The sequence below is a fragment of the Parus major genome, chromosome Z (assembly GCF_001522545.3).
Source record: "Parus major isolate Abel chromosome Z, Parus_major1.1, whole genome shotgun sequence".
Classification (NCBI taxonomy): domain Eukaryota; kingdom Metazoa; phylum Chordata; class Aves; order Passeriformes; family Paridae; genus Parus; species Parus major.
The window spans coordinates 53,723,589-53,748,852 of record NC_031799.1 but is presented as its reverse complement, the minus strand read 5'-3'; the positions used below and the strand labels follow the sequence as shown (position 1 = coordinate 53,748,852).

Sequence of the window (25,264 nt, the reverse complement as noted above, 5' to 3'; positions counted from 1 at the left end):
GATCCCAGTTAAGACTCGTAGATCTCTCAGCCTACTAGTTGTTTGTGTTGCTACTGGAAGCATACCTCTCTTTTGGCTTGTAAGACATAGTTAACAGGTTTTTCTTCCCTCCAACTTTCTACATACAATTTCTGAGTTACACCAATTATGCCTATGATATATAGTACAAATTTATTTTAAAATTTTTATACTGAGTTCTTAAATCTATTTAGTATATCAATATGGAAGACTGCAAACTGTCTCTAACATATGATTTTTAATCTCAAATTTAGTTTCACGGAAATGTCCAGCTGTATTAGTTATGTGAAGGGGAATGTGTCCTTGCAGTTCTTGATTTTTGTTTCCCCATGAACACATAAAGAAAATGTACCAAACGAGTCCTGGAGGCCTCATCTTACGGTTCTTCCAGCACAAAGTAGTAAAGAGAAGGTCATGAACTTTTTTACCTAGTGAATAGTCAAATACTTACTGTGGCTTATCTTTATTTCTTTCTACATGTTTTCCTTAGTTTTTGTATATTAATAATTGATAATACAATTTTTTGAGAGTTTTTTCTTTCTTTTTTTTTCCTTTTTTAAAGCACTCAATCAACTAGAAGTATTAAATAAAATTGAGTATGCATGCATACTATATTGGAAGAAGCACCTTTTAATGCACACTTTTGTGTGAATTGGCAGTATCAGCTTATACAACCTTACAATAGTTATTATAAAATACTTTTATTTTCTTACGGTATTATGGAAATTCTTGCCTGTGTTTCTGTTCAGCATTTTAGCATTTCTGTTTATTCCAAAAGTATAGTTTAATGAAATTGAAACTAGGTGAATTGTACACTAGGGAGAGAATAAGTGGGTTTAATTGGAATGAATATGAAATGTTCAGGAATTCAATATTTTGATGCTTATGTCATATAGCGGAAAGAAAATGTTCCTTATCTAAAAAGCACCTAGAGTTTATAGGTTAATTAATGATGCCAAACAGTCTGAGGAAATCTACTGCTGGAAAAGTTCATAAGTGCTAAGGCTAGTTTTGTTAACAGTGGGTTATTTTCTTAACAGCTGTAAGAAGGTAAATCAAGACAGTGATAATTTATAAAAGGATGATTGAAAAAAATGTGATTTAATGGTTCTTATGATTTGCTGTGTGTATGAAACAGTAGCAGTCCAACTCAGTTTTACAATGTGTGGAACTTGTTTTTCCTGGTGTTTTTGAATTCAATATTACACTTAAGCAATTTAGGAACAAGCCCCCTTTCCACCCTCCTCCCCCCTCCCCTTGCCCCTTGGTTTATTAGAATTTTTGGTTAGAACCTTTAGAAATTCTGTTAGAATTTTCAACAAATGAAGTTGTGAGGCTCTAAAATCATTAGAGTTTAAATTTATTTGTTGTTTTTCATAGAAGGGCTTGTTAATTGTACTTTCTAATAGGAAATTTCTTCATTAAAATAACAAAGAAGGATCAGTGAATTCCAATTGTGATGATTCTTCTGGAGATCTAAGTCAAATTCTCCTTGAGCATCAAAGTTCCTTTAAAAGCTGTAATGCATGAAAAGCAGGCAGCTAATACTGTAATATTCAGTTGATTTTAAGTGCCTTTTAGAATATGTCATCGCCAAGTAGGTTAAAAAGTAACCTCTATTGTGCAACAAGCCTACTTACACCTATAGCTGCTTCATGCCTTACAAAACAAACGGATGTTGATGAATATGTGCTTTAAATTGAAGTAGTTTTAAAGATAAAGATATCTAGGCACCCAAATATCTTGGATCTTGGGTCTTTTAAACTGCTTCACTTAAGTCTTTGGGGTTTATAGCGGTACAGTGGATATAATCTGTCAAACCCTATAAATAAAGTTGGTTACGCTTTAATGTAATTCTGTTCTGAACCACTGCTTTAATTTTGTATTCTGTTCATGTTGGCAAATGCAGATTTTGTAACTGTTGGGACAAGGGCTGAGGAGAAATTTTTTTAGGGCACTATCAGAGGAATAATGAAGTTGGTTACCACTAAAACAAATGCGGGTGTGGGACAAATGGAAGAGCAGCACACCCACCTTCTTTGACAGGCTGGTTAATGAATTTAAGAATATCTAACCATGATGACATGTTCTAGTTCTGTTGTAAGAGGTGGTTATATTTGTCTGAATGTAAGAATATTAGGGGAACGTTTGAGAGTTTGCTACAAAAGCCAGACTGGGAAGACAGAGACTTGGGAATGGGTCTACAAAATAAACAAAATAAAGAGAGCTTCCTGGGCTGTTGAGCTCCAGCAATTGATAGTTCAGAGTAGGAGAAATCTTTGGTGGGAGTTTATGCTGTGGGCAGAGCTATTGAACATGCTCCCAGTGCCCAGGTGGGTGGTGTGGAAGGCATGCACAGCCAGCTTGCAGGTGTCAGCCATGTGGAGGGAGCAATTGCTGTAATGCAGGAGGTTAAAGCTGCCATTTAGAGAAACACTGACAGCTGTCTGTTTATGAGGAACCTCACAAAATTCAGCACATTCAAAGCTCAGTGCTCAGGGCTAAACAAGCCCTTGTATCACTGTCAGCCCTGGCCTGCAAGGGAGCCACTCTGCATCAGAGGTGGGCAGCAGGGTAAGTGTGGGCCAGTAGCATCCCCAGGTGGGAGAAGAGGCCCTGTCCTGTCTGTTTCAATCAGAACATAACTGTGTCTCAGCTTCACCAAAAAACGAATTACACATTTTGAGAGTGGTTAAATGCTAGAGCTGGTTGCCTGGTGAGACTCTGGTAGGCTAACATCAGTTGGCTCAAGGCCTTTGAAATTATGCCTGCTTTGAGTTCAAAGCTGTTCAATTCTGAATTATTTTATGAGTCTGTTTATGACTTTGTACTGCTGTGCTTTGTTTAAATTAATACCAGTGGCCTCCTAGACCAAGCTATAATATTTTATGAGTGCAAAATAAGCGATTTTCTATTGTGATCCTTCTTGTTCCTGTCAATCTCTTAATGAGGTACTCAAGTGCAGTCTTGTTTTTTGTCAGCTTTCATAAGCATGCTTGCTAAATATATGTTACATTAGTAATAAAACTAATGTTTCCAAGGTACATAAGAAAGTTTCATCTATGCAATGGACTTCCAACTTTCTTATTTGAAAGAAAGCTTTATTGTGTATTTTTTCCTATGACATGAAGCCTGTAAAGCACTTTGAGTGGTAAAAATCAGTGTAGTTGTGAGGTTTGGCGTGGCGACTGCTATATTAAGCGTTAAAAAGCACTTGTGCTGAATTGATTGTCTATTTGAAGGGCTGCTATTCAGAAAGAGGACACTAGAGCGCAGTGTAGCATTTAAAATGCTCTTACAGCAGAGCGGCATCAGCAGTCTGAACAGAACATTGTTTGCACACGGCCTTTTTTGTATGGTTTTGTAATGTTGAGTTATACTGAAGTTTTCTGAGCGTATAAACACATCTCCATTTTTCTACCATCTATGGCAGAAATGAATATTATACTCGAATACTTTAATTGAAGATTGTATTTCATATTTAACTATTTTCCTAATAGAGGTTATTCATCATATAAAGCTGCATTAACTGCATTTTTTTTTGCATTCAGTTGAAGAAAAACGAAATAATCTTTATTTTAACAGGAGAATATATTTTTTAAAGGAGTTTTGTCTGATAGACGTTACCTACTTTTATGTTTATACTAAAGACAACTTAGGGAATTCTGCTGTGTGTTCTGTTTTACCGTAATAAATTATAATAATACCTTCATTTAATAGTTCGATTATATTTTAGTTTTTGAAAAGAATGAAGGTTGAATTCATAGCTGGAAGTGACAGGATATAGCATTGTTGTGTGGATTGAGAGACACAAGAACTTAGCTGTTTTAACTTCTGAAAGATGTGTGGGCACTGAACCTGCATTCATTAAAAATCAATGATAGAATTTCCTTGATTTCATTTGGTGCAGAAGGGAGCTTTTAATTTTAACTCCCTTTTCATCTGCTTGTTTCAAACTAGGATTCAGACTTGGTGTTATTAAAAAATAAAGTATACATTTCAATAGTTTCTGTGTTTAAAGCACTATATGATGAAGTTGCATAGGAGACTTAAATTTCAAATGTGAAAAGACCTATTGCTTTTGTGGTGATAGAAAGGGTGGCTTTATTGAAATTTGGTCGGTGCTTTTTAAAGACATTGTTGCTTATATTATTCAAACTTAGAACTGAATAAACCCTATAAGCTGTTACAGAGAAATTTGCTGTTAGAAGTTTTTATTCTTGCCTGCATAGGGTTTTGCAATGTTACCCATGATGACAAGTTGTAATCATCCTTTTTTGATCAAGAAACAAACAACAACAACAAAACAACAGTGCAGGAAGATTTTAGGTAAATTTAACTTGAGATTTATAGTCTGCATTTACACAGCTTCAGTTGCTGTTTGAGCCCCTCACTGCTACTGAAATGTACTGTCAGTGGCTTCTGTTAGCAGTGTCTTAATCAGTTTCCTTCTCTCACTGCAGTGTTAATTATGAACATCTATTATACATGGGGTGCTAAAGAACCTGTGTTCCCTGACACCAAGCTACCAGACTGAGAAGAGGGTGAGTCAGCCACAGTTTCTGAGAGTCATCCGTGGAGGAGCTGTTTGTGCAGGCATGCAAGGGATTACCAATCCTACCAGACCCAAGATGCTGGTGCTGTATTGTTGGGATTTTTATTTTTACTTTTTTGCCCTCTTTCTTGCTTGGAGTGGTGGGTTCCTCTTTTCCCTGAGAAATTCTGAACTTTTTCATGAGACATTTTGGTTACATTTTTCAGCTTTTTTGTTTTCTTGTGGTAGCATCTAAACTTGTGAAACAGATTGGGAATTATAAGATGGTAATGTAAAATGTGAGTTTAACTTCTTAATGTCTTAATGGCACACTTTAAATGCCATTACAGCTTCACCTTCTTCAACAAATTTAAAGCTCTGCTGGCTGTCTGGCATCAAGCTTGTCAGGGTGCCAGGTATTTTGCCAGAGTGTGGAGCCAAGATGCATGAAAATGTCAACAATCTCAGGCTCATTAGTTTTTGGCTTTCCTGGCCTTTCTGTAATGACTGCTGTGCTGCATAAGCTAAATGCTATTTTATTTATTTACTCCTATTAGTTCCAGTGGAAACCACAGCCAACTTTAATGTAAACAGTTAAGCTGTTGAAAGAATGTTCTCCTATTGATTTGTTAATTTAAGTTATTTACAAGGAAAGCTGCCTGCCAAAGTCTGCTTCCCTGTAATAAGTTCAGAAAATGATACAGTGTGGATATTTTGTTCTTTTCTTCTTTGTGCCTTTTCTCTTTTAAAGCAGTAGAAGGTGTTTGTTGTATTGGATATGTTTTGATTAGGCTTGTAAAGCTGCCATGAACATTCCAGGCTGAAAAAAAAAAAAAATCCCCAAACTAACTTGTTGTCCTTTATTTGTGATTTAATTGGTCAGGCAGAAAGGTTATTTGCCTTGGGAAATGGACACATGAGAACAGAGCCCAACTTAAAAGCCTCTAATAAGGTTCACGCTGCCTTTGTCCACATTTTTGAATGTGCTGATTTTTGTCTGTATATCTTCAGCATAAAAATATGCAAAAGATCACTCATTAAGGATAGTATGCTCTTATAGAATCCATACGCATTCTCTACCAAAGAACCTACTAATTTTGTTGGGTAACCTGTTGCTTCCTGGTGTAGTGTTAAAGTCTAAAGGAAATGTCCTAATTAGTTTAGAATTCTTCCAATGTAATTGCATGTCACTGCAGTGTTATAAACATAAAAGCCACTTCACCCATAATTGGTAATTCTCTAGATACTATGTCTTCGATATGTGCTGCTACTCATCATCCTGATGATAAGGATAAAATCTCTTGTACTATTCATTTAGTATTGAGAACCACTGTGAAAAATATGGTAATACAAAATAATAGAAGTTTGTAATGGTACATAAGCTATCAGATACTTGGAAGGAAAGGTAGTTTTCTTCAGTAATTTTAGATATTTTTACAAATACACATTTTCTAAAGACAAATATATGTATGTTTATTTGCCTAATTTTTGAAGAACTGCACTATCTGATACAATTTTTCAAAACGTAAGAAGGTGTTCCTTAATGAGAAGCCAGAGCTTATCATGAGCTAAGTGACTGCTTCTGTCCCTTACTTCTGGAAAGTTGTCCTTTACATCTTAAATCTAGGAAGAATAAGATCTTGTACTCTTTGTTAGTGAGGCTTTTCAAATGTATTTCTACAGTTGTTCAAATCCAGACCAGTTGAACTTCAATGGAAATCATTACAAGCTGATAGTTGTTTGGTTCTAAAAGAAGAAATGAGTTGATAATGTAAATCCCATTTCTAGTAGCTGGCTGTCAACTGCTGAAAAGGCAGCTGTTTTTGAGATAGATTTGTTGCTTTTTTTTTTCCCCAGTAAGAGCTCAGGATATAATCTCTGAAATATATTGGGTTGCTCTGAAAGTAAATGTTAAAATGGAAGCACATATAGCCTCTACTCTTGTTTTCAACACTTGAGCTTTATGTTCTCCTGCTGAGTATAGAAGCTAGATAATGGTCTATTGCTTCTTTTTTTTAGTGATTTGTGCCAGTAAACGATACTCAGAGCAAATGGGTCAAACATGAGGTTCTATGGTGGAGAGCTAAACAATGAATAACAAGTGCCTGGGGATCCTAATTAATACAGGGCACCTGTAGAGTGATGTTTATGGCTGATAGGAGTAGTAGTTTTGTGATTTTCTGAAGGAAAAAGCGTATCTTCATGCTTTAGTAGCTTTTGACGATGGACAGCTTTTTTACTGCTGTGAATTTCTCCCCCACCCATTAAGTGATGCAACATAACTGTTCATGAAACAGATGTAAATAGGTGTTTCTGTTTGTCCTTAGTCTCTGCTGTTATTCCCTGATAGCTCTGTGAATTAGCTACCTTAACCTTTGTTCAGGCTTTCTGAAGTCCAGTGCTCTGGCAGAGGCCCAAGATTGTTTCAATTTTAAAAGAAAGCAAAGTTTTCAAATTGATTGACTATGACAGAAAATCAGGGTTTTGCACGAGCGGCTGTAGTTAGAGTGGAAAACAGGAAGAAGGGCAAGGGATCTATCTTTTCACCATACCATATCTGAGCAGGAGAACTGCTGAGAGTTGGTGCCAGGAAATCTGAGTGCTGAGAAACAGTTCTGTCATCTCCTAACTGCTTACTAGTAGTGCATGCTTTGTTGAGAGGCAGGGAGATGACTCTGTCTCCCTGTCCCCCTTCTGTATCTCTTAAGGTATCTTTTTGTGCCTCTTCTCTGAAGTATCTCTGACCCTATCCCATTGCCTTCTGCCATTGCTGTGTCCCTTGACCCTGTTAGTTCCAGTGGGATACTAGGTTGGTTCAAAGACAGTTTTTGTTTAAAAATACTGCATTGCTTTTTGATTACCTCTGTTGTATATCATGCCTCTTTATGCTGTGACCACGTTTGCTTGTGTTGATATTACCTCGTGGCAAAAAGAATTCTATGATTTGTCAACCATAGAACTATCAGGAAAGTGCCCTGAAAATGAACTTGTTGAATACAATGGTAACCTCTATTTAATTGGTTGATTTTATGGTCTTGTTGGTTTTGAAATTTGTGATACTGCCTTAAATGTCTTCTGGTACAAAATGCTAAATTTAATCTGGCATATTTTAATGAATTTAATATTTAGTGCTCTGGTGGCTTTCTCTGGAACTAGATGGAAAATTTTTGGAACCTGTACCAGAATACATTATAGATTTAATGTGTAAAAGGAGAAAGATCTGTAAGTTAAAACAGATATAATTAGGTTTAAATTAGATTTTAGGAATAAATTCTTTGCTGTAAGGGTAGTGAGGCACTGGAAGGGTTGTCCCAGAGGAGCTGTGGGTGACCCATTTCTGGAAGTGTTCAAAGCCAGAACATGATCTACTGGAAGGTGTTCCTAACCATATCAGGGGAGGTGGAATGAGATAATCTTGAAAATCTTTTCCAATTCAGGCCACTCTGCTGTTGTTCCATTGATACTGTTTATCTAAATTAGTGTTTCTAGGAGGACGGTTTTTTTTTCCTGGCTGATACTCTGGAGCAGTAGAAGGAAGAAGCTGATATTGGTATGGTATTATATGAAGTCCTGATATTCAAACTCAGGTCCTCAAGCTCTTTAGCACAGTGCACATTTGATGCGTATTGGAAGATTATCTGCAAAATGGAGAGACACCAAATGACTCCACAGCTCTCTCATGATAGCATGAGAGCTCTGGTAGAACTTTTTCTATGAATTAGAACAAGTATTCTAGATTTCAGATCAGCAGAGTTAGTTTTCTGTGTTCTGTTGCTTAAAGTTCTGTTGCTTAAAGTTGCAGACTTTATGTTGAAAAGGTTACAAAAGCTTTTGTGCATGATAACTAAATTCTCTTTAAATAGTTGCCTTTTTATGCCTTTATAAAGGCAATTTGTTTGCAAAATAGATGCTTTTTATTGTTGGGTAACATGCAAACAAGTTTTTTTCCATTATTGTGTGTAATCTTTTCTTTGAAAAGAAGATTTTTCACTGTGATTTGTATTAGATGTTTTTCCTGTGCATACACATTTAAGTGTATATTTTTATTCAGGGATCAAAGATATGTTCCATTAAATTCACTGGTTGCACCATTAAGAAGCTAAAATTCTGAAACAAACCCATACACCTCTTTGATTTATTTGCAACTTCTTGTGGGAAGAAAAACTTTTGCAATATGCTTTTTGTTTTGTTTGTTTTCTTCTTTGCCAGGAAGCTGGTGTTACACAGATTACCAAGTGGAAAGGGAAGTACTCTATTGTTGTTCTTGATACTCCCTTCACCTGTGTTTCTGATACTGTGTTTTATGTGGCTTTTGACTCTTAATGAAATTTATAAGGATTTAATTTTAGTTTTTTATGCCTCATGACGAGTGAGTTTCTAAGTATTTTGAAAGAGATGGGAGCTGGAACACAGTGAAGTCAGAATAGTCTTCTATGCCTGATTTTTCTCAGGAAACCTAATTGCAACTGAGGCTTGAAATTTTGCTTGAGTAATGAGTGTCCAAAATAAGCCTAAACAAGAAGAATCCTAGACAGTGCCAATGGCATGAGAAATTACTCCAGGTATTTTTGATCTGGCTTCTCCAGCACTCAGATTGCATGCCAGGGGTTTGTGTAGTGTCATAATAATGTTACATGTTTAATTTCATCCTTTCTTAGGGATACTTTTCAACTGATCTGTGTTTTTACTACCCTGTATTAAACTGCTGTTTTCACAGGATTGCTTATTGAAAGCTTGTACCATTGAACGTTTTGTCACATTAAGGTCAGAGTGTGTTTTTTTTCTAAATGTTGAGTTAGGATTGTTTCTTCCTAAATACATAGCTTTATATGTACCTATGTATAAGATCTACTTAAATATAGTATAATTCACTCTTTCTTTTATCTTCCTTCTATAGCTATAGTGGTTAAGGTGGAGAATGCAAAATGTCATCTTAAATCAATGTTTAGTTTGTGTTTGTCCTCTTAACATAAATGTAGCAAAAATAACATTAGTTTTCAAATTTTTAAGCATGAATGGGATTCTCCTTTTAAACTTCCCACACACAGCTTTGTAAAACTCCTGAACGTTGTTTTAATGCAGGGGTGTAATGGACTTGTGTCAGTATAAGACATACATAAAAGCCTTAGTATAAAATAAACATATCGTAACTTTGTGGCTTTTCTTCAGATTTCTCAGGTGGGTTTTGACCTTGAAACCCTTGGTGTTTTGATAAAAACAGTAGAGAAATATAATTTACTTGAAGCAGTCATTACTGTTTTGGTAGGCATGTTTCTTTGAAAATACAGTCTGAGGCCTGACCTTGGCAATACGTGTTGGAACACGAATATGTTGCTACAAGTGTTAGTAGTTAAAAAATATCAGCTTTTTCCTTATTTAAGTATTGGAAGCATTGTTTCTAAAACATGTGCTTGGCACACTCAACTTCTGTATGTTTCCATACAAATGTCTGCAAATGCTGAGCATAAAACTGTAACTGTTAGTTTTTGCTTACTCAGGGTTTAAATCCTTGAATAACCTACCTGTAGTTTTCTGAGTATGAGTGTACAAGTACACTCACTTGCATTCACAGAATGTTGCTTGTTTTCAGAAGAAGGCTTTGGACATGTAGCAAGGTAAAATTTAGTTCTGAAGCAAGTGAGAACATGTTTGCAGTAAAATAATATAGAGACTTGGAAAGAGTTTCAGAATTAGCTCACTCTTTTCCAGACTACAACATATTTACTTTTAGATTATCTCTGCCCAGAAACTGGTAATCACACTAAACCTGACATCACAGTCCGCTGTCCAAATTCAGTTCTTCTGGGAAAGATAGATCTAATGTTATTCTGAGTGTCATTAATTTAGATATGAATAATGGAAGGAAAGCTATAAAATCAGTACATGTACATGGCTGTCTTTTTCGTATGGAGCACTCTTGCAAGATATGGAATGATGTTTTTTTTTCTTTTAGTTATGCCATTGTGATGGGTTACTTCATCATAAGTTTTTAGACTAGGAAAGCTTTATTGGAAAACAGGTAAGAATCCACTGGATAGCTTAGAGTTGTACTGGAATTGCATACAGATGAGTAATACAACAAAAATTATCCTCCTTAAAATCCTAATCCTCACCCACAAACCTTTTCATTAATATTCTGAACACTACTTCTCCTGCCAAGAGCTGATTGCTACTTTGATATCCAGAAATGAGAAAGCTGATGTTCAGTGTTAAAGAAATTCCTGGTCCTGCCCCTTCTCTTCCGTAGCATCAGTATCAGTAGAGCAATACTAAAGCAGCATTTTTAAACAAAAGAAAAAGACTGAATGCCTTTTCTGGCTAGGTGGCCTTTCTCAGAGCAAAGGCAGCTTTTGTGGGGGTGGAACAGTACTTGGTTTGTTCTGCAGTGCTTCCAGTCCCACAGATGTAGACTGGTAATGGTTTCATGAAGGAATAATGTTGTTTTTTTTTTTGTCTCACATAGTATATATAACTGTTAGGTTCCAAAGTAAAATTACAGAAGTAAGTCTTGTGCCCTCAGGATGGGTTTGTAAAAGTATGTATTCAACATAATTAGGTACCTAATTGGGTGCTTAAAGTTAGGTGATGTATATGCATATGTAAGTAATAAAATTACATTGGAAAATTCCTTATTTGTCATAGTCTGTGCTTTGCTCCCTACAGCTCAAATTATAGGCAGAATTTATTTTGCAGCTATTTGAAAATACTTACTTTTCAGGTAATTTCCTTCTTTTGTTTGGATTTGCTTATTTTTTACTCTGTGAGATTAACAAAGCTTAAAAAACTCTCTGTGAAAAATCCAAACCACTATGGAAAATACAAAATACATATACCAAAGGGAGACTTGAAAGTAAGTTATACCTAGTGAAATTTGTTATAATTAAACACCCTGAGGTCAGAAATCACTGGAAGCTGTTTTTGTGTGCTTATAAGAGGTAATGAGCAGTGTGGCTTATGCAGTTGAAATCAACAGCTAACTGTTTTGGAACTGCTTGCTTTAGTAGATTTTCATGCCTTCATCTCTCTTCAACAGAAAATGCCAGTATGGGAAGAACTTTAACAACTTACCTTGTAAGTGAAACCAGCTGTTGGAGTGACCCAGCTATTGGGGAGAAACCAAGGAATCACACTTGGTACACACACTTGAGTTTCTCATAAACCTGATGATCAAAAAGAGGATGAAGTTTGACTTAACAATCAGGGCACAGCTAACAAATAGCCTCCATGCTATTTGCTGCTTCTAGGTTGTTATCAAAACAGAGATTTCTGTTTACTCACATGTGAGTAACATTACTCCATGTTTTGGAAAAGGTAAAGGGATTGTAACTGGAGAACAACCCTTCAGACCTGGAAGTGAGGTTGTTTTCAGTTCATTCACGGTGGAGGTCTCTTGGGTAGCCCACTGAATAGTAAGGTTACTGAGTGCTTAATTTTAGGCCCAATGCCTGGCCATTAATACAGCAGAATGTGCCAAATATATGCAGCATTAACAACAGGAAAATGCCAGTACTAGAAGGAAAAACAGACAGCATGCTACTCGAACAGTACATCAAAAGAGTGTGTCAGAATAATTTCCTGTTTGTTTTTCAGCCGATTTATTGTCTGTGAGCCTTTTAGTTTAAATATTTAACATTAGTTTTTCTGGTGCTTATTTTGAGAAGTACCAATTCCTTGTCTTGCATCAATATTCCCTCCATCCTCACTTTGTATTTAGACTGGTGTTGGGTAACCATTAACTCTATATCCTGTGCAGACGGGAATAACCTCTGTGCCTCAGTAGTTGAGGCTTGAAGGGCAGGTTTTAAATTAGCACAGCCCGTCAACTGATAAAGAGGAGCTTATCAGTTCTTACTGCCTTTTTATAATGCTGCCATTTAAATGCTGCCACTATTAAATACTAGTGTTTGAATAGGGAACAGTTGTATTAATGTGGATCACTGTAACATTACTTAGTCCACCTGTGCGTGCTCTTGTGAACAAGCAAATTCATTCTCAGTCAGGCTCTGAATGAATTTAATCTGAACCTTTCTTCAGAATTCACTTATTTGAATCACATCTGCTGCAGTGATTCATTGCTTACTGTCTCTCCTATGTGGTCAATGTATGAACAGTTAACAATCAAGACTACAGGGAGGATTCAGGTGAGATTCTGCTGCAAGTCCCTATCACTGCTAAAAATACTGATTTTGTATTTTTTAAGTGTATAGACTTTCGTTTGCAGAGATGGTGTGCTTTTAATTGGTGAATTCAGGTAGTTTCACTGCTAAGAAAATTCTTCATTTTTCTGAGTAGTTGAATAATGTATGCAAGGACGTAGAGTGACATCTGCGTGTGCATGTGCACGTGAATGTGTTTTTCTGGAGTGTCAGTCCAATTTTTCTGTGAATAACTTCAAACTTTCTTCTATTTATTCTTGCTCATTCAGCACATCAGTTTCATAATAATGAAGCAATAAAATTGTGGACAAAGGACTCTCTAACTATTTAAAGTTAAGGAGGATATGTTTATTATGGCTGGGTGACGTGCTGGAGTCATTTCCCAAAGATGTGTGCGCCCCTCACTGCCTCTTATTCTCAATTTATTCCCCAAAGTATTACGTTTGCATGACATTGCTCAGGATGCCTGTACATATTCGTTGCCTGACTCCGCCTGCTGTCATCTAATATGGTAATGTGCTCCACACCCCTCTGGGCATGCTCAATTCTTCTTTTAAAATGCGTCTGGGGTCTTTTTAATGAAATATTTATTTTTCCTTGGGCTTGAACTTTTTGACCATGTTCTGCTGGCAGTTTTCTTGGATACAGTTCAGATCCCTTGCTTGCAGGTGTAGACATGTTCTTTTCCACAATAATCCATCCTTCCTGTCTCCTTCTACAAATATAGCTTAAGACAAGCAGAATATATCTCCTTGGGCTATTCATAACATTTTGGCAATCGTTGACTACTTTACATTTTTCCTATAAGCAAAAGATATGTAACCTTGCTTTCAATGAACTACACCTAATAATCATTACCTACCTATATTGCTCCTACCTTAAATATTCTTATGATCCTTTTACCTTGAATTTTTAAAGATGCTCCTATTCTAGTTAAAATCTTAATTTGCTTATTTTCTTAACTCACTAAGCATAAGTTAATTTCTTTAGATACTGTTCTTCAGCTAGTCATTTCAACAGCTTGAGGCAGTACACCAAAGAATTTTAAATATTTTTTTCTGACTTAGGTTAAATGTTCCTGATAAGGATTTTTCTGTTTTCATTCTACATGTCTGCTACATATTTCATCATAGATGGAATTACAAAAAATCAAAGTACAGCATGTCTGTGGTTTATTGTTTGTACTTCTAAAATGTTATATTCTAATAAATCTTTATAAATATTATATAAATTGTAAATATTGTATGTTCTCTTATAGCTCATCATATTGTTGAAACTAACTTGTTAAGAAAGCAGTAGCAGACTTACCTAATGAGGGTATGGATACTAGTAAGCTGCTTATCTTGAAGATGACAGAATTTTTAGAGTGCTTTAACCCTATTATCTGGAATCATCTGAACTGTTCTCAAAATGCTGTTTCAATGAAAGCCTTGCCTCTTTATTTTTAAAAGTGAAAGGAGTTTCAAACATAAAATTACGTGGTGTTTAATGCAATGTGGTTGGGGAAGTTCTTGGGGAATGTGATATGAATTTTTGCAATGTATTTATATCTTCTTTCACAAACTGCTGATTGTTTTTATTGTTCTCTTACTCCCTTTTTCCATGTAGCCGTCCTCAGAAGGTGTGTTTGTGTCCTTTCCTGCCTGTACATCCATTAAAGGTCTCCACCTGCTTGTATATAATTCAGCATCCAGCAGAGGTGAGTAAGGCTGTGGTTACTGTGGGATTTGAGCTCGAATCCTAATGCAACAAGTGGTAGGCATGAGGAAACAGCTGTGCTGACAACTGATTGTCATGCTCTGACCCCAGCCATCAGCTGAATGCCACAGTACTTGCTGAGGGATGAGAAGCAGAGGGAGAAAAGGTAAAACTGTCTGTGAGAGAGATAAGAACAGTTTAATAAATTAAACGAAGTGAAATATAATAGTAGTAGTAGTAGTACTACTACTACTACTAGTACTACTATTACTACTGCTGCTATTAATAATAATAATAGCAAGTGATGCACAATACAGTGCTCACCACCTGCTGGTGCCCAGCCCATCCCTGAGCCGCAATTGGCAGGTGAACATACCCAGTTTAAATACTGGGCATGATATTCTATGGTGTGAAATATCCATGTTTAGCCAGTTGGAGTTGTCTGACCCGGACATGCTCCCTCAAGATTTCTTGTGCAGCTCCTCCCTGGTTGAGTGTGAGACACTTGAGAAGTCCTTGGCTTAGGGTAAATGCTACTTAACACACTGATGTTTTCATTGTTGCTATCAACATTATTCTCATCCTGGATGCAAAGCACATCATTTTATCAGCTACTGGGAAAAAATTAATTCTATCCCAGCCAAAACCGGTGGAGGAATGCTTTTTCATTTTAAACTTTGTGACTGAATGCCAGTTCATCTGAGTTGCTATATTTATTGTTCAGTTTTTCTGAATTATTGTATCTTCTGAAATCACACCTTATTTCTGTAATTCCATGTATGCAAGGTGTCTCAACTGTATAGTGCTACTAGACTTGAAATTTACTTGCTTTTGTATAAATTGTAAGAGTGAAATAGCATTATTAAATAACATTAAATAAAGACACATAGTGTGATTTGTGGGGTATCCTGTGCAAGGCCAGGAGTTGGACTCTAAGATCCTTATAGGTCCCTTCCAACTCAGTATATTCTGTGATTCTGTAATTCTATGAACACAGTGTCTCACAGACATGCTTAGACTTGATCCATAGAGAAATATATTTTGATTAAAGCAGTGATCTTTAATTGATGTTAATGTTCTGTTAAAAATATGAATTAAGCTATTCATCTTAGTAATGACCATAGCTATTTCCCCAATGAAAAACTACAGTTCAGCTTCAGAACAGTATGTTTTGGTTTACCAATAAGAGAACATATATTGATGTTTTTCTCTTTGGTTGACAGTGGCCTATGGAGGTGGACCATAAGGTGTTTAAGGTGTTTGGAAATTGTACCACAGTTAGACAGATCTGGGTAGATGGTGGGTCTACAAATTATAGACTGTGGAATTCAGAAAACTGTACTCTCATGGTCCTCTGTTTGCTTGACATTACACAGTTGCTCAGTCAACATACAAAGAGTCATTTCCTGAAGGAATTGCTGAATACAAAAAAATACAATTAAAAAAAAAGTTTTATATTGCTGGGAAATAAAACAGAAACCATGACATATTTGGGCCCTAAATGGGAAAACTGATTTTTAATGGACTGTGTATAACAGGAATACTCTTCCATGTTAGTTCTTCTTTCAAAAGTACTTAAATATATGCTGAAGTCACCTTCTGTGAAAAAGAAGTTTAAAAATGTACCAGATAAAATGAATTGGCATTTTGATTGTGTTGAATTTCCTGTTTCATGGTGGAGGGTATTAGAAAAAGTTTGCAGATGTTTCTAGGTTTAATACACCACTCGTGTCTGTCTGGAAGGCTATCTACAATTTTTTTATTATTTAGTGATCACAACAGCTGTCTGTTAAAATGGGATGCAAATTTTTCTATTACTCTGTATTTCATAATGATAATTCATACAATAAACTACCATTGGAAGACCACTATGGTAACTATCCAACCATATGAGGGCCCTTGGCTTAACAGAGACGAGTGAGAAACTAAGAACATCATACAATGATCTTTGGAAGTGTTATCTTAGATGGTCAGAGGTGGTTCTTTTGACTGCATAACTGCGGAGGCATAGGTGACAAAAGGTAAATTCCTTTTGCTTCTAGCTGTTCATATTAAAAACATAATCAGTCTTGAAGGCAGATGAACCTTCTGGACTGTGTCTGATCCTTCAGTCTGCCATTGCATTACAAATACACTCTAACAGTCCATTTCAAAAATATCCTTTTAAACTAACCAGGTAGAGAATGTGTTTCCCCTGCTGCACATCAGTGCTAACTGTCATCCCCCATGTGCTTCATTATTGTCTTTGGAAGTCTGCAGAGCACTGAAATAAGCCTTCTTACTATAGTCAAATGGTGCTCTTGAGGCAAGATAGTAATGTAGAAGGTCAGGAGAAACATTTCCTGCACTCTGATTAATGTGACTAATGTCTTCACATTAACACTATCCAGAGGCCAAGCTGCCAGATATACCTGTGCACATATCAGGTATTGGGAAGGGGAGAGGAATCACTTACTGTAGAACAGCGGATCACATGTGAGAAATTGTGCTGTCAAACTTCCATTTTGTTTAATAGCTTCATGAATTACTTAAATTTTTATTTTTGAAGGAATCCAAGGATAATACAGCATTCCATGTCAGGGTGTAAATAAATACTTGTTTTCTGATTGGTGTTATTATACCATTGCTTATCATGAGAATAATTTAAAAACTAAAAATATAGAAACCCAGCATCAGGATTAGTGCAAAGGTGATGAAGTTATTTGCTCAGTCTGATGATTTTTTCTTCTTTTCATATAGGTAAATATATATATAAGTAAATAAAATAATTTTGTCATTTTTCCTTTTTCATGCCTGCTGTTATGATCCATAGGTCAGTGGCATAGCTAGGTTTTTGTTTTCTTTGCCTTTGATTATTCTTGAAGTGATTGCAAATAGGATGTAGGCCATTATGTACTTTTCAAAACCTGAGTGATGTGTGTAACTCAGGATAGAGCCCCGAAGTGTAGCAGAGGGTATGTGTTAAAGTTTCTGGTTCCCTGATTTTCTTTCTGAATTTTCTGTGTTAACCATCTGAGAAGAAAATTTAGAAAAAGAGGACTGTGTGTATTTAATAGTTCTGTATATTGATCTAATGCAAGTAATTTGCTTTGAGTTGCTCATTATAATAAATACGTGTTCCATATAGTACTTCTTAGTGAACAGTAAGAAACATGAGGGGGAAATTTCTGCTTGCCCTAAAAATTCATAGGCAAACATGAAGGAAATACATACTTGCTGGCTTTAATAAATATTTTTATTAGTTCGACCTGTTATTTCATTGTAGATGGATAATGCTTTGGTAACCAAAATTACCATAAACTGCCAGAAAACAGAAAAACACAATGGAAAAGTAAATTGCCTTGAGTCTGGCAGGAAGTTAGGTTTTCACGCTGCAGCTCTCAGAGATCTGTGCCTCCAGTGTTTGGACTACTGCTGAGCAGTGCTCAGACAGCAGCAGAGCTGTGCCTCCAAGACTGCCTTGAAAGGTCAGAAGCCTGGGGATGGGCAAGAGATTGGAGGGAATTTTGCCAGAATAGCCAAGTCTGGATGACCCAGGGGGATATTCCATACCATATGACAATACAGTAAGAGCTGGGGGAGGTGGGTGGCATCTCTGTCTGAGGCTTGTGTAGGAACTGCTAAATGTGCTGAGGCCCCATTTCTCATAAGTGGCTGCACTTTGCCTGTTAATAGGAAATGGAGAATTAAAATATATTTATTTTCCTTTGCTGCTGCCCATGGCCTTTTCATTTACATCTATTTCCCCACCCTGTTCCACTGAGAATGGAGAGTGGCTGGTGGGCACCAGGAAGCCGACCAGGGTCAGCCCACCATCTAAGTCCTTTAGTTCTATTTCTAGCTATGTACTTCAGTGTTCAAGTAATGAATAAACAAAGAAATACAAATGACTATTAGAACACTGAGAAGAACAAAGGAGAATAGCTCCTCGCTTTCAAACCGAAAATTGCTGGTATGATAATGTTACCTATAGAATGGATAAATATAAATGTTTCAATGAGGAAAATGATAAACAAATAAAACCTTTTTAACTTTAGTTTGACTTAGAACTTCTTAAAATTCTGTTCTCAATTCCTTTCAGCTTTGCATTTTATGCTGTAGCTTCTTTTTTTTTTGATTGGAAAATTCCATTTTGTGTGTTGGTAAGAGAATGTATTTCTTTGGATATGAAAGATAATTTTTAAGTACGGATACGACATTGGAGGGAGCAGTTGAATAACTCTCTCCTGACTGATGACAGCTCTTTTGGTTTTGCTTATCAGAGACAAATACCTGATTTTCTTCCAGGTCCTTTATTACCACTTCTTAAATTCTTATGAAGAAGGGAGGCCTTTGACTACTGAATTGGAATGTTATTTAATTATGATAAAATAAAGACAAGTAATATTGTACCACTGACAATGGCTTATTTGCTGAGGTAGAAGAAATTGATGGCAATTTGAAGGATATTTCTCCCTCCTGTTGCTGGCACTTCACTGCCAAGTTACTTTGATCATCGTCTGTCTGTTGGAGATATCATGCTGCTGCCATGAAAAATGGTGGTGGATATAGCAGCACAACTGCTCCTTCAACTCCATGACGTTTTATTTACAGAGGATCAGGAGATAAGGTTCAGAAAAAGCAAAATTAATAAAAAGTTTCGGCAACAGTAATAAGTGTTCAAAAAACTAATAGTACTAATTAATAGTACTTTGGGAGCAAGACAATGTGAGAGTGCAGGTAGCTGCACATTGATATTTACGGAAGTAACATATGCCAAGAATGAATTAATCAGGGCCTCACAAGTTCACAAACACTGTATTGTTCAGATAAGACTCTTAATCAAAAGGCAGACCAAACCCTTCCCCCTTACCCCTGCATTTCATTAATTAATCCTGTGGTTTAGGGACTGATGTTTGGATGTTCATTATCTGAATCATGAGGCATTCAGGTTGAGAATATTGTAAGAACTCATTTATTTTACTGTGTTTAGAGTTTTCATGATGCTTACCTGACATGTAGTGTCTTACCTCCCGCTAGATTCAGCTAATAACCTTCCTTTGCTCATCTTACGAGAAGTAAAGAAACTGAAACTTCCATTTTTGGTGCTGGCTTGCTGTCATCATTAAGTGCAAGATAAAACTATGCTGCTTCCTTGATGGGAAAACAAAATTTGACATCCCACAAACTGAAGCTTAAATTGTACTAATTATTGTCTAGACAAAAGTTCATTGCCAGCTCTGCTAAATGAAGCACAGAAATACATTGCTCTGAGGAGTAGATGTTTTGTTTCAGCTGTCATTACTTCCTTTCTCCATTTTCTGAAGTCCTGCTTCAACACATCTCTCTTTAATGCTCTTTGAAGAATGTAGAGCCCCCTGCTCCCCACCCAGGTGTGGTGGTCACCTTTCTCATCTGTGGCACAAAGAAGTATACAGGTGTCTGATTACTCTGAAATGAAATGACAGCAGAATGTTTGTGTTTCACACTCTCTGTTCTCATGCAACCCACGCTTTTTTTTAATCATCTATTTGTAGAAATTGAGCCCTTCTCTAGTTTTCTAATGATCCTGATACTATTACATTAATGCTAATCCATTCTTTTGCCCACTGTTTATTATTCTGTGATTTTTCTCTGAAAATTTTCTTTGTTACCGCTTTTTTATACTGATAGCCTATTATTTATTATGATGATCATAGATTAGTTGAGACTGAATTCAATATTGTCAATCAAAACAATACAGCTTGAAGCATCAAGATTGTTTTTTTTCCCTCTGAAGGTTTTTTGTCCTGTTACCTGCTAAAATTTTTTTCTCTATTTGTAGCCAACAGAATTTGATAGAAAATAAAAACATTAACAATTCATAGAAGCTTTTCTTGATTTTGTTTAAAAGTAACTTTTCTTTTTTTACAGGAAAGTCGAGTGTTAAGAACAGTACCTTTGCTAGCGGCTTGTCTCCCTCCAGATAAATGTAAAATTTTGGTTGGTCGACGTTTTAATGAAGGCAGGTGAGCAGGATTGCTTGTGCATTTTCTGGTTCTCTGTGCATTATAGGAATATATCTTTCAGTGTCTTTTTTAATAGCCAACAGTGTTCTCAATTTTTATTTCAAATGTGTACACTCACTTTGATATAACCTTCTGGTTTCCAAAGGTAGTCAGAAATACTTGATGCTGTTTGTTTAGGTTATATTCTGAGTTCTGTGCTCTTGGAGTGTTCAGATGGCTACTTTCAGACTCTTAGCTGTTTCCAGTTATGGAACTTCTTTCCTAGTACTAGCTCTATCTTGCTATTCTGTTTTGTTCTTTTTTGATTTACTTTATCAGAGTAACCATCTGATGTCACTGAAGTAAAACTAAAAATTTTTACTCAAGTGTGGGAATTTAAGAAAGCAGCCTTGTGGTGAGAAACTCTTAAAATTTGAGAAAAATATATCACTTTCTTCTTCCTCTTAAAATTCAGCATAAGAAAGTATAGTTTTCAAAATTTTTTGTATTATTATTTTTTTAATATTCTGAGACCTTGGAAAATATTGCCTTCCCATACAGCATCTTTAATCTTCATTAGATGAAGCTAAATCTTAGAAACCAGGACTTGGTACAAATGCCAGTGAAGTTTTAGTACACACATTTTCAGTAAAGCAAGTAGAAACTGTGAATACTTATGAAGGAAATTGTATTATCAAACTGAGTCGAATCCATAGAGGAAACTCTCTGTAGAGTTCAGTGTACAAAAATGTTGAAAGGTAATACAGAATGAGGCTTACAAACTAGAAAACATTAAAAATACATTGCTTTTCTTTCAGTCTTTTGTGACAATATCTCTAATAATTACCTTAAAGGTTCTAGGCTGCATGGAAATTTTACTCCCTTCATGTTAACCCTGAAAATGAGGCTGATACACATCAGGTAGAACACTGTCAATACAGTCTGTGCCTAGTAAATTTTTGAATTCTTTTAGAATTGGTGATTCCAGTATTAAAGCTGCTTCAACATCCAGACATGTTTCTCTAAACTGGAAGATCCTCTTTAGGTCAAAACTTGTTGTAGTATATGGCAGCTTCAAATTCTGTTAGATTTTTTTGCTATGAACCATGCTGGATGTGGTGATAGAAATGAACATTTTCATTGTTAATATGAATTTTGGTGATCTGTCTTACTCAGGTGTGGGGCTAAAACTTAACACTTTCAGCATCTACAGCGTGCCTTGTACTGTGGATGTGAGACTGTAGAAATTGGGAGTGCTCAGCCATTGAGCCCACCTTCTTGGGAAGAGGAAGGAAGAGTGTTAAAGAAGAGTTATGTTCCAGCTTTGCAATGTGTTATTTCTACATGTTTTTTCTTCTTAGCTATAAATGCATTTTGTCAGTGTTTTAGCAATATTCCTTCCTTGTAAAACAAAGGAAAAGATATTTTTTAGACCTGTAGAAACATCTCAGTGTTTACTGTAAATGAGAACGGCTGTACTGGTCCCTGATCTTCTATTAGGGTGAAAGTCTCTGCTGATGAGACTTCTAAAGCTCAAATTTCAGTGCTTCATCTTACATTTTATGACATATTAAACTAAACAGGACTTGCTTGTGTTCTGGATTTCTTAAAAGCTATGCTGTCCTATAAGCAGTTTGGTACCTATTGTACAGGCAACTTAATCAACCTTGCCCCCTGTTGGGGCAAGACTTCTGTCTTTGTTACTTTGAATGCTTGAATATTACAGAATGCTTGCTGATACATTTTAGAAGTATCATTGTTTTGAAGCACATTAAGGCCATACCTTTGCTTTTTGTAGATGTTGTCTGATACTATTTGTGTCCTTTGCTGCTGCCACCAGAAGGGCATGGTTTGGAAGGATATAAACCAGTATAACTCAAAATCTGTGCTGTCACTGACCTTGTGTGTATATAGTGCCTGCAGATGGAGGAATGATGTGGTGCATACATTCTTTCTCTGCATACATGTAGAACCCTACCATGTGGCAGACCTGGCTAAGTGATAATCTGGATGATTGCCCATACTCTTGTAAATAATCATAATAGAATGGTAGTGGAAATATTTGTATTATTGGGGAATCCAGCAGCTCTTGTCAACAGCTCTGAAAATTTAGTTCAAGGGAACCTTTGTGAGCATAAGTAATTATCATTATGGGTTTGAGTGAAAGCTAAGCCATATGCAGCAGCTGTTTTTCTTTGGAAGTTTCTATCACAGCAGCTCTAGCAGTGGCATGCCAACCACCAAACTGACAGCTGTGTAGATGGCAGAGGCCTGCTTTTAAGGGGACGTGTACATAACATCTGTTCTTATTAGGGCAGATATTGGGATGAAACCTCTGAATGGGGTCCCTCTAGAAAAGCAAATTCAAGTGGCTCCTCCCCTAACTGGTTCAGGAAAATATTTTCTTGGAGAAAACTGGAAAAAACTGTTTATTTAACAAACAAAGTATATACAAGCATTAATATATATATATATATCGAACAATTAAACCTCTCACAGTTCTGAAGAGATGGAAAATTCAGAAATTCCTTGTTGTGGGCTCGGCTTGCTCAGTCTCTTACCTGTCCCTCCAGCACTGGGGTGCAGCATCCCAGCCCTGGTGGGACCCATGTGAGAGCTCCTGGTGTTTGTCTGGGTTTTCAGTCCAGGGCAAGTTTGAACAGTTCCAAGAAAAAGAAAAACCACTGTCCAGGGAACTTCTCTGCCTCAGCTAGCTAAAAACTAACTAAAAACACAGGATAGCTCTGTCCTGCTGTCTGTCTGTGCTGCAGACAGCACCGTCCAGGAGCAGCATGTGGAGCAGTGAGTGCAATTTCTGAAAAGAAACTCCACACTTTTTCTTTCTCCTCTTTGCTCTCTGAACCATCTTAAAGGAGCAGCACTTAATATCCAGTATAAACAGAATAGACAACTGGGGGATACAAGCATCATAAAGTCACCCCAGGACACCATCTCAGCTGGGTAGCTCTCAGTGCCCATCACTTGAAGGGGAAGGCAAGTTTGCTGTTGAAGTGCATCTTGGTTATTTTTCCTATGGTTTGTAATTGGCATCCAAAATGTATGAGGAGAACAAAGGTATTTTATAAGGACCTCCAGAACTGCATCCTACAGAATAACTGGCATGACCTGAATGAAAGTGTAACATTTAGATGTCCAGTGGTTATGACAGTAAGACTGAAAATCAGGATTTTAACTTTCTTTGGTGTTTGGATAAAAGAGTAAAACATAAAGCACTTTTTTTGTTTTGTTTAGAATTTCCTCTAGTCACTTCCTTCTTGGGTACACTTTTTTCATGTGGTTTAAAACTGACACACAAATTGTGCAGATTACATTTACCTTATTCTTGGTTTGCCTATTTTGCAAAAATGTTAAAGAACCAACTTTGGAAAATCATGCCAGAACTAGAGATCTTCAACATATAATTGGCACCGTAAATGTAAAGATGAGAAGGGATTAATCCAATTTTTTTAAGAGCTAATATGTGATTTTTCTTAGTCTTTGCAGTTCTTCCTGCAGTCTGGCATTTTAATTCTACTGGAAATATGAGGTGTTTGCATGGTGACTTTGCTTATCAGATAGCATTTCTCAAATAAAAGACCAGTTCCATTGGTTATCTGTGTTTTTTACCCCAAATACTTAAAGATTTTAACTCTGACTTCTTTTTTCGGTATTGTTTATATTAATGTCAGACACTGGGATTTCTTTGATGTATTAAAATGATTAAGCTAGAAGTGAACAGTTTGGCATGAGTACTTAGAGCATGGTGGTATTGTACAAGTAACACTTTTGTGAGTTGTTATTATTTGCTATTTTCCTTCAGTGATAATTGAAAGTTATTAGTACACGTGATATGGTGAGCAGGGGCAGTTGAAATATGCAGAAATGTTGGGGAGAACAGAGTGGTAGCTAGGGCATCTGTTGTCTCAATTCAATGAAGTGATTACTTATTCCTGAACACAGAGTTAAGGTATAATTTATATAGCTGGATATATACTATGTAGTATGTTTTTTTGAAACTGCAATTACCAAAGTGTTCACATTAGAAAGATGTCTATTAAAATGCTCTCTACAACAATACAGAACTTCAAAAAAGTGGAATGTAACAGGGTGGGCAAAAAAAAAACGTGCTAATGTCTTTTCCTTGCATTGTTTGTAGACTTGTATCTAACAACTGCAGTATATTTTAGCACAGAATCACAGAATGACTAGATTGGAAGAGACCTTCAAGATCATTAAGTCCAACTGATGCCCTAATACCTCAAATAAACTATGGCACCAAGTGTCATATCCAGTCTTATTTTAAACACATCCAGGGATGGTGACTCTACCACCTCCCCAGGCAGACCATTCCAGTATTTTGTCACTCTTTCCATTAAGAACTTTTTCCTAATGTCCAACCTAAATTTCCCCTGGCACAGCTTAAGGCTGTGTCCTCTGGTGCTGTAAGTTGCTGTCTGGTGAAAGAGACCAATCCCCACCTGCCCACAGCCTCCTTTCAGGGGGTTGTGGAGAGTGATGAGGTCACCTCTGAGTCTCCTTTTCTCCAGGCTAAACAACCCCAGCTCCCTCAGCCGTTCCTCACAGGGCTTGTGTTCCCAGCCCCTCACCAGCCTCGTTGCCTCCTCTGGATGCGCTCAAGTGTCTCAATGTCCTTCCCAAACTGAGGGGCCAGAACTGGACACAGCACTGCAGGTGTGGTCTCACCAGTGCCCAGTGCAGGGGGAGAATGACCTCCCTGCTCCTGCTGGCCACACCATTCCTGATAAAGACCAGGATGCCATTGGCTTCTTGGCCACCTGGGCACAGGGCTGGCTCGTGTCCAGCTGCTGTCACCAGCACCCCCAGGTCCCTTTCTGCCTGTGTCCAGCCACACCGTTTCCAGCCTGTAGCAC

The 25,264-nt window shown here is 36.8% G+C and overlaps 1 protein-coding gene across 1 annotated transcript in view; it reads left to right on the top strand.

The window, feature by feature from the left end:
- Positions 1-25,264, top strand: part of DTWD2 (DTW domain containing 2) — a 67,591-nt gene that overhangs the window by 6,754 nt on the left and 35,573 nt on the right. The window contains exons 2-3 of the mRNA XM_015615088.3: positions 14,317-14,407; positions 20,299-20,393. Of these exons, the coding sequence (XP_015470574.1) occupies positions 14,317-14,407; positions 20,299-20,393 (186 nt within the window). The remainder of the gene's footprint in view (positions 1-14,316; positions 14,408-20,298; positions 20,394-25,264) is intronic.